General features: G+C 40.2%; 2 protein-coding genes across 3 annotated transcripts; one reads left to right on the top strand and one right to left on the bottom strand.

The window, feature by feature from the left end:
- Positions 1-1,534: 1,534 nt before the first annotated feature.
- On the bottom strand, positions 1,535-5,755 carry LOC135608412 (uncharacterized). 2 transcript variants are annotated; one of them, XM_065101273.1, is made up of 4 exons: positions 5,178-5,753; positions 4,548-5,080; positions 4,371-4,466; positions 1,535-1,909 (listed from the first exon to the last, which is right to left on the bottom strand). In XM_065101273.1, the coding sequence occupies exons 1-3, from the start codon at positions 5,257-5,259 to the stop codon at positions 4,377-4,379; spliced, it is 705 nt and encodes a 234-aa protein (XP_064957345.1). In that variant the 5' UTR covers positions 5,260-5,753; the 3' UTR covers positions 1,535-1,909; positions 4,371-4,376. The 2 variants fall into 2 exon arrangements, with proteins under 2 accessions (XP_064957345.1, XP_064957346.1); XM_065101274.1 differs by lacking the exon at positions 1,535-1,909 and adding an exon at positions 1,918-2,693 and having other exon boundaries at positions 5,178-5,755.
- A 4,269-nt stretch (positions 5,756-10,024) lies between these two features.
- On the top strand, positions 10,025-11,642 carry LOC135606607 (mitogen-activated protein kinase kinase kinase 18-like). The gene has a single exon (XM_065097652.1). It carries the CDS (start codon positions 10,124-10,126, stop codon positions 11,288-11,290), a length of 1,167 nt encoding a protein of 388 aa, XP_064953724.1. The 5' UTR covers positions 10,025-10,123; the 3' UTR covers positions 11,291-11,642.
- Positions 11,643-13,825: the final 2,183 nt, after the last annotated feature.

The raw sequence follows: 13,825 nt of genomic DNA on the forward strand, positions 1-13,825 counted from the left end.
GTGAACCATGAGGAAGTTGGCGCTGTGAATGAGCGCATCATAGGCCCAAAAAAAAAAGGTCGCATCTGGCTAGTAGACCACTACTCCATATTTGCATCGTCCTCTTTCTCTCTCTTTGCCTCACCTCTCATTGTCGCTCTCCTTCTTCATTCACAACAATCACTCACAACCCACGATAGAATAAATGAAACTACATATTTCACTTTTATAATTATAAAAATTTTAATAATCTAGAGATTGAAACATTAAAGAGATCTAACTACACATGATGATTTATAATTAACTCCAAGATCTACAATACTTGTAGACTCGTCAATTTGCTGGTGAGGGTACAGATGCTGATGCCCCTGCAATTAACTGCCCTGCTTTTGCCTCTCGCAGCAGAGTAAAAAAGTGATCATAATCAGAATGAGTACAAGATGGATTTGATCGATCATCTGCTATGAATTCTAATGATACCTGCCCTTGCATCAGTGGTTGCACCACAGGTTTTTAGCTATGAATTGTAGTGGTGGATGACGAGGTCTTCTTGCCCAGAATACTTTTGTGGCGGTGGATGGGATCAATCCCATGTTGTTTCTTGCAGATCGATACGATACACTCATCCGGCACATCACTCACTATCAGTAGTCGTCAGCTGTGGACCTCGGTTCAACCTAAGCAAGCATTCTTCGTTTAGGAGACTGACATGGTCGTTATGGCTGTGGAACAATTAATTTGAGTCCCAATAAGAGATTAGGATTACTATGCAATATACTAACACAAACCAGGTCAACTTTCTCCATTGAAATCAGAAACAATGGTTTTTGAGCTTAATGCATTTGATGCAGGACATCGACGTTCTTGTTGATTCAAAAGTTCATGGAGATCAGAGAGACTTCAGTTAAATCATTCTCATAAAATCATACAATTTAATGATTCAAAATACATAAATGTTCTAAAACCATAAACACATCCAACGATTAAATGCATGGTTTACATGAGTTAGAACTGATAAAATACAGAGCAAAGACTCATTAAGAAGGAGATACATACGATGTCAATATGAGAAATCCATTCATCAGAATCCCAAGGAGGGTAACAGCAGTAGAATGTAGATAATTGCAACTCCAAACTAGATCAAGGGGCTCAAAAAAGTTAAATATTTAGCATCAGAAGAAAAAAGGAAAAAACAATGGACCCAAAATCATCTGCAGCAAGTTGAAGACTTTGGACCTAAAATCTATTCCACATTTTCTTGAACATTCTAAGGCTTGAAGTCATTCTTTGAATTGTTCTAGTAACATAAGTTATCTTGTTTCAGCAAGTATAGATTAATGATGGATTGAAACTAAGAAGTAATTCTATCAGAACAATGAAATGGTTACACTGTTCACAGGATGCAGTAAGACAATGAAACTAACTGATCATATCCCAGTAGAGGGTAGAATGAGGCATAAGCAATCACTCTTTCCCACTAATAGGTTTCTTGAGTATTTTGAGTCACATCAATCAAGCACTGGCAGGAAAAACTTGAGTTCTATAACAATTCGTGTAGCCGAAAAAAAGAAAAAAGAATTACAAGGTTCTTCTAGCTGAATAAGATTATACACATGAAAAGTATTATTCGAATCCGAAAAACATGAGAAAATAAACTTGACCACAACAAAAGCAGAGTTCCAGCCATGCAAATTTTGATCTTTCCAGTATCAAAACCTATGAACCACAAAGTACCAAGCAACAAACTTAATCACAACCACTGCAAGGAAACAAGATGAGACCATTACCAACAGCATTGATATACTTATCAAAATTTCAGATGTATCAGAACCGCTACTCAATTTCCTTTAACATATAAAACTATGACTCTGTGACCAGTCTTGATGGGACATCATTAGAGAAGTCTTCATTAAAGAACATCCATCTGATTCTGTGTCACCAAGATGCAAAATATTAGACCAAGCATGAGTGATAACAACAAAAAACCTACTATCCAGAGAAGCAGAAAAGAAAAGGAGAATGCTCTAAAGAAGCATATATTATCTTAATAAGAGAGCATCAAGGGCTTTTAGTACATCATTAACCTTTTTATCTTGGTAAAGAAGCACAAGATTCTTACATAAATCCAGTGGTACTAATACAAATAGCAAGTCAAAGGCACATGAACTGGCTATTCCCAATAAATCATGAAGAAATTTGCTTCAGCTATTGAAGGTTCAAGTGCTACATCAAAATGCTCACCATAATGCTGATGAAAACATCAGAAAGACAAGAAAACCAGTACTTAAAGTATTGTGTGTGTGTGTGTATATATATATATATGCAAAAAAGGAATTCCTTTCTTCTCCATCAATTCAATAAACAGTAAAATCAAAGTGGGTTTCTAACAGAGTTAAAATGTGAAAAAGCATTAAAGAGGAGAAAGGTGCATCCTGGAGTTTCCAAATATACACTAAGATAAAATACAGGTACAACAAAAAGACAAGAAAACCAGCATTTCCAATATTTTTATCCTGAGCAAGAACATAATTCTCTTTATCAGCATAAAAGAAATTTTAATATCTCCATCAGTGGAATAGACAATAAATTCAGAGTCCGTTTCAAACAGAGTTTAAAGATGCAAAAGTTTTAAATAGGAGAAAGGTGCAACCTTGAGCTTCCAGATTCACGAATATACACTGAGATAGACAGTGCCAGGTTTTGCTGCTTTCCAGCTTTGATGAAGTTTCATCATTGAGAAAATTCACATAAGTAATTTAGGTGGATCAACATATTTGTTCTAAAAGATCAAAGATGACAATAAAGACTTCTAGTGAAGTTCCAAGTATTATCTATACAGTTTCCATTATAAAATCTTGTATATGTAGATAACTCAATGCTTCTATTAGAAGATTCTGTTGCAATGTAAAGACAGTGACCTATTCAGAAAACAAAGAAGTAATGAAGAAAAACTACATGGATCAACAGCATGGATGACATGAGGGGGGGGAAAGGAAAAAGAAACAAGACAACAATAGCAGGTATAACCACTCCTGCACATAATTGTAAAGCTGCAAGCTTACAAAAACTCAGCCCCTTCGTTTCCAAAGGATTCCTAATTGTTTACAAGAAAAAGCAATAAGTGACATATTGCATGACAGTTCCTTCCAACAAGCATATTCCTAAAATGTTATATCCATTTTCAGCAGCCAGTAGTCGTGAATTTCAAAACATGCCAGACTTCTGCATTATTTCTAGAAACTACAAAATCAGCTCTGTTTGTAAGATAATTTTAACAAGTTCACCTCAGAAGAGCAAAGATTCTTCTTCGCATATGAAAAAAGGAGAGATAAAGAGAGAGAGAAGAGAGGGGGCAAGGCAGTTTGGTCAAATCACTATCCAGATTTTCATAATACTTCTCATGCCAATAATTTACCGATATCAATCTTTTTGTGATTAATTAGAATTGCCTCAGCTCGTAAAGCATGTAGACTTGATCATTTTCTTCATCGTTTAACCAACAAAGTAGAAGATCATGCAATTCAAGAAACAAAAAGCAAACCACCAAAGCAATTATGCAGAGAAATAAATTCTTACCGGTTTGCAACCTAAAATTTTGAAATTGATTAAGAGGTTTATCTCTCACAGTATACAGAAATTTAGCTGAAACTAACTTCAGGAACCAGAAACAAATGGTAGCATAATAGTTGAGTCTCATATCTAAACTCATTATCTTGTTAGTATAATTGACACGATATCGCATTAACAATAGTCCTTTGATTATTGGCATTGTTGAAGAATTTTAGTTCTACTCAAATCAATGTAATCCCTACCTTACACGAAAATTTTGAATTTTGCTAAATCATTGCGAACCCTGTGTATCAAGTTTTTGCCTTACATTCTCTTAAAGAAATTAATCTTAACATTATCTCAAGTAGCTGAGTAGAGCTTGTTTAATTTCTTGCAGCCCTCTATTAGTTTTCAAATTTTGTAGAGATTACATTCAGTCAAGAACTTTTCTTATGCCACTGTCCTCAAGTTGCTAAGGAATTGTTTCGACCCTCTTCCCGTAAGATTGGCAATTACATTGGCTGTCATATTTAAGTCAGCAAGCTGTGTTTAAACATTTAGTATTTCTTATTGAATTGGCAGTTTAATGAGTTGCCATATGTGGTCCTCTAAATTATGGTATATAGTTCCTAGGCATCTTAAATTGAATTCACAAATGTAAGTTGAACACCATGTACAGCTAATCATCATGTTCTTATGTGTGGTGAACAAGTTCACCAAGGCAAAATAATTTCCTGATCACATAGATAGAAGAAACAGATCTAACAAGCACAAGATGAAAGTCTGACCAAAGAGCCACACTCTACTAAGAAGGTAAAAAGTTCTCGGACTAGAAAATTTACCTGAACTTATCTCGTAGAACATGCAAATACATCAAGCAATCCACAACAATTCCACCATGTTGCGTGATGCACAACCGGTGCGGCACCAGGCGACACCTACATACATCCAAGTGATTCCCCAGTCAGCGCACTAGTTTAGTTCCATGAAAGGAGTATGGCAAAAGTCAACTTTAGCACCTCAGCAGTCGGCAAATTTTCAGCTTTCCCAGCAACACAGCGGGCGTCGCCACTCTCACCAAGCTGATCGACAGCCTCATCCGCATCAGGAAGCGGCACTTCTTTCACTCCGCCTGAAGTCTCCTCAAGAACCTTAGCAGCAACCTCATCAAGACGTCTATCCTCTTCAGCCAAAGCGACAACCTTTTCAACAAGAACAGCCGATTCCTCGGCTACTTCCTCGTCTTCCTTCTCGGATTTAGGGAATTCGACAACCACATCCTCCGATTCAGCGAAGGACTCGACCGTAGTGGTATAAGCTGGTTCCTCTACAGCAACGAGGGACTCAGCTTCAACTTCCTCTGCCAAGGCCGCTCCTTTGCCGCTCTCCGCTGTGCTATCAAACACAACAGCATCAGATCCTAACAACTCCTCGGCAGATCGAGAGCGATGGTGCTCCTGAGATGACGAAGACGATGAGGAAGATGTCGGGGATCCATCGTCGCTCTCCTTGCTATCCTCAGCCGGCATCAACTCATCGTTATGCCCACTATCTGAAGAATAACCAGATAGAAACGAGTTCAATAAAGAAAACATAGATACGCATAAAACCAACATCAAAAGGGCAGAGAAAGAAGAAAAAGAAGCCACCTTGAGAAGAAGGATCGGCAGAAGGGAGGGTCATCTCCTTCTTGCGCCTGGCCGCCTTCCGCTTCTTCGCACCAGACGGCATGACGATCGATCGATGGATCCAAATCTGTGGATGATATACTCTTCTTCTCCCTCCTCTTCCCCGAACTCAAAATCAAATTTTTCGTGTAGCAAAAGGGATCAAGAATCAAGAAAAGGAGGAAAAGTGGGAGCTTAAAGGGCGTTATCGTTGACGGGGGTGTAGTTAGGAAGGGGGAAGAGATTTAAGTGGGAGGAAAACATTGGCAAGGAAGGGATGGGCGGGGAGAGCGGGAGAATTGGAGTCAAGGAGAGCAGACAGAGACAGGGGAGCGGGCCTACTGGCGTACAGGTGGTGGTGGTGGTGATGGTGTTGTCTGCCTTCTTTTGTCTTGTTCTGTTCTCCGTTCGCCTCTTTTTTACCACCTCTTGATTGAACTACACGAAGTCGAAAGAAGCAAGGGAAAGAGGGATCGCGAAGGAGAAGACGAGTCCAGAGACTTCCCTTCTCCTCTTATATTCCTCTGTGGTTGTTCACAGCCCCTTCTGCTTCAGAGAGAGAGAGAGCAACGAAGAGCGGAGGAAACCTTTGGGCTTCAGTCTTCCCTTGTCTTTTTCTTTATTTCTTTTGTCATAAATATTGAATATGTATAGTTCTCAAAAATTAAGATAGAATATTTATTCCACCAATTTTAGTATAAACAAATTATTTAGATATTATAATATATTCCTTCGGATATCTAAATTTTTCATAAATATGGTATTTTTCTCTTATACATTCGGATTGACCACTACTATTCTATTATGACTGTCAATATGTTTGTAAAACATCTAGAATATTTCAAACAATTCCATTGATTATTGGTCGATTAACATGAAAAGCCACTGTTTTGAAGTTTTTCTTGTGCTCTGATTTTTAATTTTTATCTTTGTTTTATTAATATCTAAATAATTTTTATCATTGTCATTTTCTTGAATAAACATTATCAGTTATCACTATCATCCAACCTTGATTGTCTTTGGCCCTTTATATCGTAATGCTCGTATCTATTTGGTCATGTTGTCTCTATTATTCTTTTTTATTTTTACTTATGTATGCTTCATTTACTATTAGGAAAGATATCTATAAAAATAAGTGATCCAAGATTTTTCTTCGTACCATTCACAATACCCATGAACACATTATCATTATACTAACATTGAATGATCCATCGAAGTCTAACCAAGGGAAATGAGGTGATGGAATTTAAATAGAGAACGCAAGCGATAAAAAAACCTCATGATTGGATGAAGATGATCATCACATACAAAAGGCGACTACGATTGAACGAAAGCAACGATGATGGGTGAAGTTAAACACAAATAAAAGTCGCTTGGAGAAAAAGATGACGATGATGAAAGATATTTAAGGTATTAGAGAAAGACAAAGTACCGGATAAAAAATATGACATCTTATAAAAAATAAAAATATAAAAGATGAATTTTTTCATCAAAATCTTTGATTATTATTTGACTTGCTATATCAAATATCCAAAACAGATATACAAATAAACTTAAGCCACGTCAATGGATCCAAATACATATCATTAAATTAAATGGTTGATGTCCATGAGATCATCATCTTAACCACAATTTTCACTTAGTTATTTTTAAAATATATCTTAATATTTATTTATTAAAATCATATATATATAATTTTCAGATGATTCGTTGGGTCTGCATGCTGTCACGAGGGTGGTGGCACACTTGTGCCTCGATCGGCGTGCATGCACATCATTTATTGAAAGAAGAGGTCGACCTTGCTGTATTATTGTCCCCTCATGATGGATGAATGGTCGTACATATATGCATACATGTACTTGTGCAGTTCCAAAAAAGAATAACATATCTCCCTCCTCCTAAGTCAAGACGTTGCATGACCCACACGCTAATTTGAATCCCACTCTCCTACGATGATTTCGACATATAGGAAAATATAGTTTCATAAGATGGGATCGAGGTTCCCAAAAGCTACCACATGGCATAACGTGATGATGTACGTACTGAATCATGCCGACACTATACAAAAATATATAAGATAGAAATATAAAATAATATGTTTCATTAATATGAAAATATATGTTTTTTTTAAGAAGCATGACATGATATTTTGAGTGTTGACATCTGATTTCGATTATCATCTTTGAGTCGAGTGATGGATTTGATTTGGTCTTAACCTTGTTTATGTAAAGAGATCTAATGTCATTCGAAGTACTCCATATTATGTTAAACTTGAATTATTTTTCTTATATATACATGTGTTAAAAGTAATCATTATCGATGTTTGAATCAATCCAACATGATCGAAATCCAAAGACATACAAGTGTCGAGTGACTCCGTGATAACTCTGTAGTAGTCTTGAGGTGATACTTGTACCATGGTCGATATCGAAGAAGATTTTTCGATTTGATTCCTTCGATGCTCAAATTAGTTCGAAGTTTTTTTTAAAATATAAGGTTTTTTTTTATCGAAAGAAGAGCCTTTTAACACAATGTCCAAGGTTGATTTTTATACCTGGTCGATGGGGGGATAGTTTGCAATCGTCCAAATGTCACATTTTGACGTTTTTATCCATATGGGTTATAAGGAAGAGACAAGCCCGAATGGTCTTCCTTGGATTGTTGTCCACTGAGATGGAGTGGAGGATAATTAGTATCTTTTCTTCATACACTAGCCTCCATACGATGAAATATATCAGATGATGATTGACCGTCTAACATGTTCGTATCAACATGAAAATAATTAGTCTATTTAATGCTCATGTAAGTTTTGCTATGTGGACGAGGAGGAATTAAGAGAGTAAAATTAATCATTTGGTATCACGAGAAAATTATTTTATAATAAAGTGTATAATAAATGATAAAATAATTATTTTCAACTAAATTCGATGTAAATTTATAATTTTCTTTAAGAAAATAATTGCATTTCAATTAGCATATATGAGAAGACTATGAACGCAATAGGACTGCTTCTTCTGATAACATGGAAAATATCCACCTCCACAAATTTGCAATCATTCTAAAGTAATTCAACCATTTGGATTTACCACCAAATTCAAATTGATGCATTAAAAGAATCACTAACCATAAAGCAAGAAGAATTGGACATGATAGCTGAAGATGCATAAGAACATACAAATCGTGAGAAAGAAAATGCAGCAAAAGTAGAGATCAGAATCATGGCTCAATGTATGATGGCTTCACATTCGAATGGTGAGCCCATGATGAACACCAGGGTTGAAGGCCCATCCTCCAACCCCATATGCCCATTATCCTGTCATATGTCATATTAGCTTCAAACCAAAAGCGTATCTCTACTTGTAATCTTCAACATGATTGATATATATATATATATATATATATATATATATATATATATATATATATATATATATATATATATATATATATATATATATATATATGATTTTTTTTCAAAAATCTATTTTTTTTTAAAGTGCATATGTTTTTGTTTTCTCTAGATAATATCTTTTATTTTAATAATCTCATAAATACTCTTTTCTTCCCTTCTCGATCTATTACCTTTGCCACATTCACCCCATTGATACAACTCGTTCGTTGCCTTTGCCCTCTACTATGACTATGAGGCCTTATTGTCATTGTGTGATGCTCTTTCCTATCTATCGTGCATGTCACGTCTATCCTCTCCTATTATCACCGTAAGTTATCATCATCTCTATGTAACGCCCTTCCTTATCAGTTGCACCCATTACCTTTGCTCATTCTTGAGAGGGGAGGGTGTTGCAATGGGTGAGGAAAGAGATTGACGGGTAGGAGACGGAGGTGATGTGTGTGACAGGTTGGAAAGGACACTACACATAGGTGATAAGACTTAGAAACAGAGGACAGAGATAATGGATAGAAAAGGATTACGATGTTAAGGAGGCATAGGCAATAGAGACAATAAGTTAAAGGAAGGGAAGAGTATTTATAAAATTATATAAAATAAGAGATACTATCGAGAAAAATAAAAAAAACTAGGGATATTTTTTGAAAAAAACGAAAAAGGAAAGCTTTTTTAAAGGAATTCACTCATGTGTATATATATGAAAATGCATCAAAAGCATTTGTTATTGACATCATCGATTGCATCATGTCGGGTGATATACTATTAGATTATATCAAATAAAAATCAAACGAATGAAAAGTCAAAGAAATCGAGTTCACATTCAACGATCAATGGCGACTCACCCGACTCGACACTGTTGGTGCCACCGCTTCTCTAGAAACTCGACACCTGTCCTTCTCCCACCTCCTTTGGAGTGCAACGCCTGTCCACCCACGTAGCATTCCACATCCTTCCATGTCCGGCCACCGGTGCCACGAGTCAACTCCAGCTCAATCCATCTTGCAGATCCTCCATCCCAAATCTCGATCCGCTGACTTCCAATCTTCCGCCATAACTTTTGGGCCCGTTGTCTCTACATCATGGAAGTTTCTCTTTGAGGCTTTCAGCGTTATGATGATGCATGCAAGACCGTCATAATCTTTGACCTTTTTGTGACATACCATTAATCTCGAGTTGTATGTCGAAATTATTCGAATAATAATAATAATAACATTTTTTGCTTTTAATTTTCTTACTCTATGGGAGAACTGAGTCTTTATGCCACGTCAACATGGCCGGGCCCCGTCATTATGCGGCAGCTAACGCGGTGCCGAAACGAGAACGGAATTCCTTTTCACACGTGATCCGAGTTGACTCCTGTTTCTGCCGAACGCCAGTCCGAAAGACATCAGAAGTCAACTCTCTCTCTCTCTGTCTCTCTCCTTCTGCCCCTTTCCGCGCCTGTATATATTGCTCTGCTCTTTGTTGAGATCCAAAGCCATCCCCTTCTTCTTCTTCTTCTTCTTCTCCAGGATAGACAATGGTCAATAGACAGTGGCGTCGCGGCCAGACCATCGGCCGCGGCTCGACCGCTACCGTCTCCCTTGCCGCCGCCTCCCCCTCAGGCCACCTCTTCGCCGTGAAGTCGGCCGAGCTCTCTCTCTCCGCCCACCTGCAAAGAGAGCAAGCCATCCTCTCCTCCCTCCACCACCCGAACATCGTGTCCTGCCTCGGCTTCGACGTCGCTGCCGAAGCCCCCTGCGCGCCGCTTTCCTACAACCTCTTCTTGGAGTACGCCCCCCTTGGTTCGCTCTCCGATTGCATGATGAAGCACGGCGGCCGCTTAGAAGAGGCTGCGATCCGTTCCTATACGGGCGGCATGCTCCGCGGCCTCGCTTACCTCCACGCGAAGTCCTTCGCGCATTGCGACGTCAAGAGCCAAAACGTCCTGATATGGCCGGACGGGCGCGCCAAGATAGCGGATCTCGGGTGCGCGCGCTCGATTGCCGGGGACGGCGATGCGGGGCGGCCGATCGCGGGCACGCCGATGTTCATGGCGCCGGAGGTGGCGCGAGGAGAGGAGCAGGGCGCGCCGGCCGACGTGTGGGCGCTCGGGTGCACCGTCATCGAAATGGCCACGGGGAGACCGCCGTGGCCTGATGTCGTCGATCCGGTCGCCGCTCTGCACCGTATCGGCTTCACATGTGACGTCCCGAAGCGCCCCACCTGGTTGTCGGACGAGGCCAAGGACTTCTTGGACAAGTGTTTGAGGAGGGACGCGAGAGAGCGGTGGCCGGCGGAGCAGTTACTGGAGCACCCGTTCGTGGCGAAGCCGAGTACAACTAGCTGCTTATCTGAGAGTGCTCTCGACCAGGAATGGATTTCCCCAAAGAGCACACTGGAGCAGGTCTTATGGGACTCTGTGGCAGACGAAGAAGAAGAAGACGAAGAGATGGAGGCGGAGGAGAGGATTCAGCAACTGGCCACGTCCGGCTTTCCGACCGCCAACTGGGCACAGGATGACGATTGGATCACAGTAAGGATCAGCGAGGAGGAATCTACTGCTGTTCCAGTAGATGGTGATGAAGACAACGTTGGATTTGGTGTTAATGCTCATCACAGTAATGCTGTAGCGACGGCAGAGGAGAGAGAATTATGTACACCTGTTAGATATGTTGATAATGAAATGTGTTCTTTGATTATTTGAAGCGTTTTCTCTTTTATATACACAGCTTTAATTTGGTTATGTGCTCGTCACTTCCAAGAAGCCACGGGCTTTTTGGGGTCGGGGAACAGAGCTTATGGCCATTAAAGACGCAGCTCGCTAGGTTGCAGGTCGCAAGAAGATGCCCATTAGCAACAATTACTACCTCAATCTATTAATCTCTCTCCTACATGCGGTGGATGCAGCTGGAGACAACTTTTTGACGGCGCCGTTTAAAGATCATATCAGAATCCAGTTGTGTCTGCGCATAAATTCTGTTCTTTTTCGAGAAGGAAACATGAGAAAGATCACTAGATCTGCATTGGAATCTAAGAGATCCAATTGCAAGTAAAATGTTTCTCCTTAATCAAAGTCAATCGCTTTGTCTCTGTTTCAGATCTTTCATCGCGACCTGGAAGACATCAAAATGGTGTGAAATCGTTCGAGACTAGAAAGCTTGATCGGCCCTACTCGGGGACCAAATCAACATGACCTTCTTCTAGATTTCAGTTCATCTAGAAGAGGGAGCAGATGGATCCTAACCAGAAACAGAGCAGCTTACCGACTCCGTTGCCGACTCGAAGACGTTGCATGCTCTTCAACCTGTTGACTTTTGGTCGATTGTTTGCTTCGGTTGCGTTAGTTAAAGAAGGGTTTCAGAATCTTCTTCCTTCTTCTTTTCAAAGTTGACTTTTCATTTGAGGCAGCGGGAGGTCAACGAGATGTCAGCGAAGCAGGTCGTTTGGTTCACATCCTTATCGCAAGTGGCCGACGACTTTCTCCGAGTTCGGTCAGCTGCCACGGTTGATTACCAGTGTTTGTTCTCGCGCCAATTGCTCGAGTTTCTTATTTATGCTAGAGATATTTTAGTCTCTAATATGAGTTGACAAAGACGAAAAGTCTACTGTATCCATATCAACCTGAACACTCTTCTCTTCACCCCAACTTGGGTTGGAAGGTTATGACAAGTCAATGGAAATGGCCAAATGCCAAGGAATTCATGACCAAGCACAGCAACATTAAGAATAATCCAAGTTTGGGCAATTATGCTATAATGGGCTTTTTTTGTTGCTTTTAGGCTCACATAAAGTCTGGTGTTTGCCTTTACCTCAGTGTGTGATATTTATTCAGAAACATAATGTCTTCAATAAACAAAAGAAGATTAAAGATGTATCCAAAAATTTTTAGTAGATTATGCTGCTAGTTTCTTAGGTCAACTCTGCTGTAAAACTCTGGTTCTTGTTCAAGATAGAGGAAATTCCATCAGCATGTTCTACCTCATGTTGTCTCAGTGGCTTAGTCTAAAAACTACAGAGTAATAAACATGACACAGCAGTTCTTGCTCTCCTCGCAGTTTGAAGTAGCAGCCATGTTCTACCAAAGTCAGCTCTGCTGTTTTCCAGCTCTACCTTGTCTCATCTGGTGAGGACACAGACACAGTCCTACGGCCGTACTAAGGGAAGGCAGTGTTTGCGTTGCAAGTCTACTTGTGTTGTGGGTTATGTCCGAGATTTGATGTTTGGCAATCGCATTAAAATAGCTTTAATGCTTGGATTCAATAGAATCAACCAAACAAAACAAAACTCAGAAAGGATTTCTGGGTATTTCACAGTTGAAGAACATGGCCATAGAGTCTTTGTCACCCATTCTACAGCCTAAAACTTCATGATCTTTATGGTCGTTGATGTCCATATATTTCTTGGTGAGCTCTGGCATTGAGCTCAACCAAGCTGCCATGTCTACTGCTGCTTCAAGGTACAGCCAAAGAACCTCCCGCCAGCTGACCCAAATTGTTAGACAATCCAGCTTCAACTCTGCAGGACAAACAGGTGGAGATACCCTAAAGACTTGCAGCTGCAACAGGACAAGGTGATAGCAGGGCACAACCTGTACAAAACTATGAAGTCTGTACCCTTCGTGCTTAATACTGTCTTTAACCAGTACCGTGATATCTTTTTGTGGGCAAAGCAACAGGCCAAAGTGGCCAGTGCCAAATCCCTAGGGTGTCTGTGACTGCTGATATCTTTTCCCCACCCCCACCACCTCCATGGATTCTAACCTTCTTTCTCTGAAGCTTTTGCCTCTCTAGCCCCCCTATCCAGGGTTAGATTATTCCCAGACTCGTCTTTATGCTGAGGAGAGAAGCTTTGGAGAGGATGAAAGACACTACCGTGGCCACTGATGGCAACATGAATCACAAACACTGATGCAGTACTCCCTCCATTATCCTTCTGCAAGCAAAGCAAATGCCTGCTGCAGTTCACTCATCTGAGATGAAGTATCCTTGCGATGAACAGGACCTTTCTCCGGGAGGCTCTTGCGTCTGAGCGGCTGAACCACCCGGGGGAGGTTCACGGGTCGGTCCCAACACGTCAGCCGAAAAGGGCCACGTGGGGTCCAACGCAACAACAGCGATGCTCGCTGCACGCGCATGCTCGGGTGCACCTCCGCTTGCTGCTGCCGCTGCTGCTCATCAATGGCGCGTTGGTCGTCTCCTGTTCAAAATTTTCGTCTCCTCTGCTGCGCTTCTTTTACTCG

This window comes from Musa acuminata, chromosome BXJ2-3 (assembly GCF_036884655.1).
Source record: "Musa acuminata AAA Group cultivar baxijiao chromosome BXJ2-3, Cavendish_Baxijiao_AAA, whole genome shotgun sequence".
NCBI classification, from domain to species: Eukaryota; Viridiplantae; Streptophyta; class Magnoliopsida; order Zingiberales; family Musaceae; genus Musa; species Musa acuminata.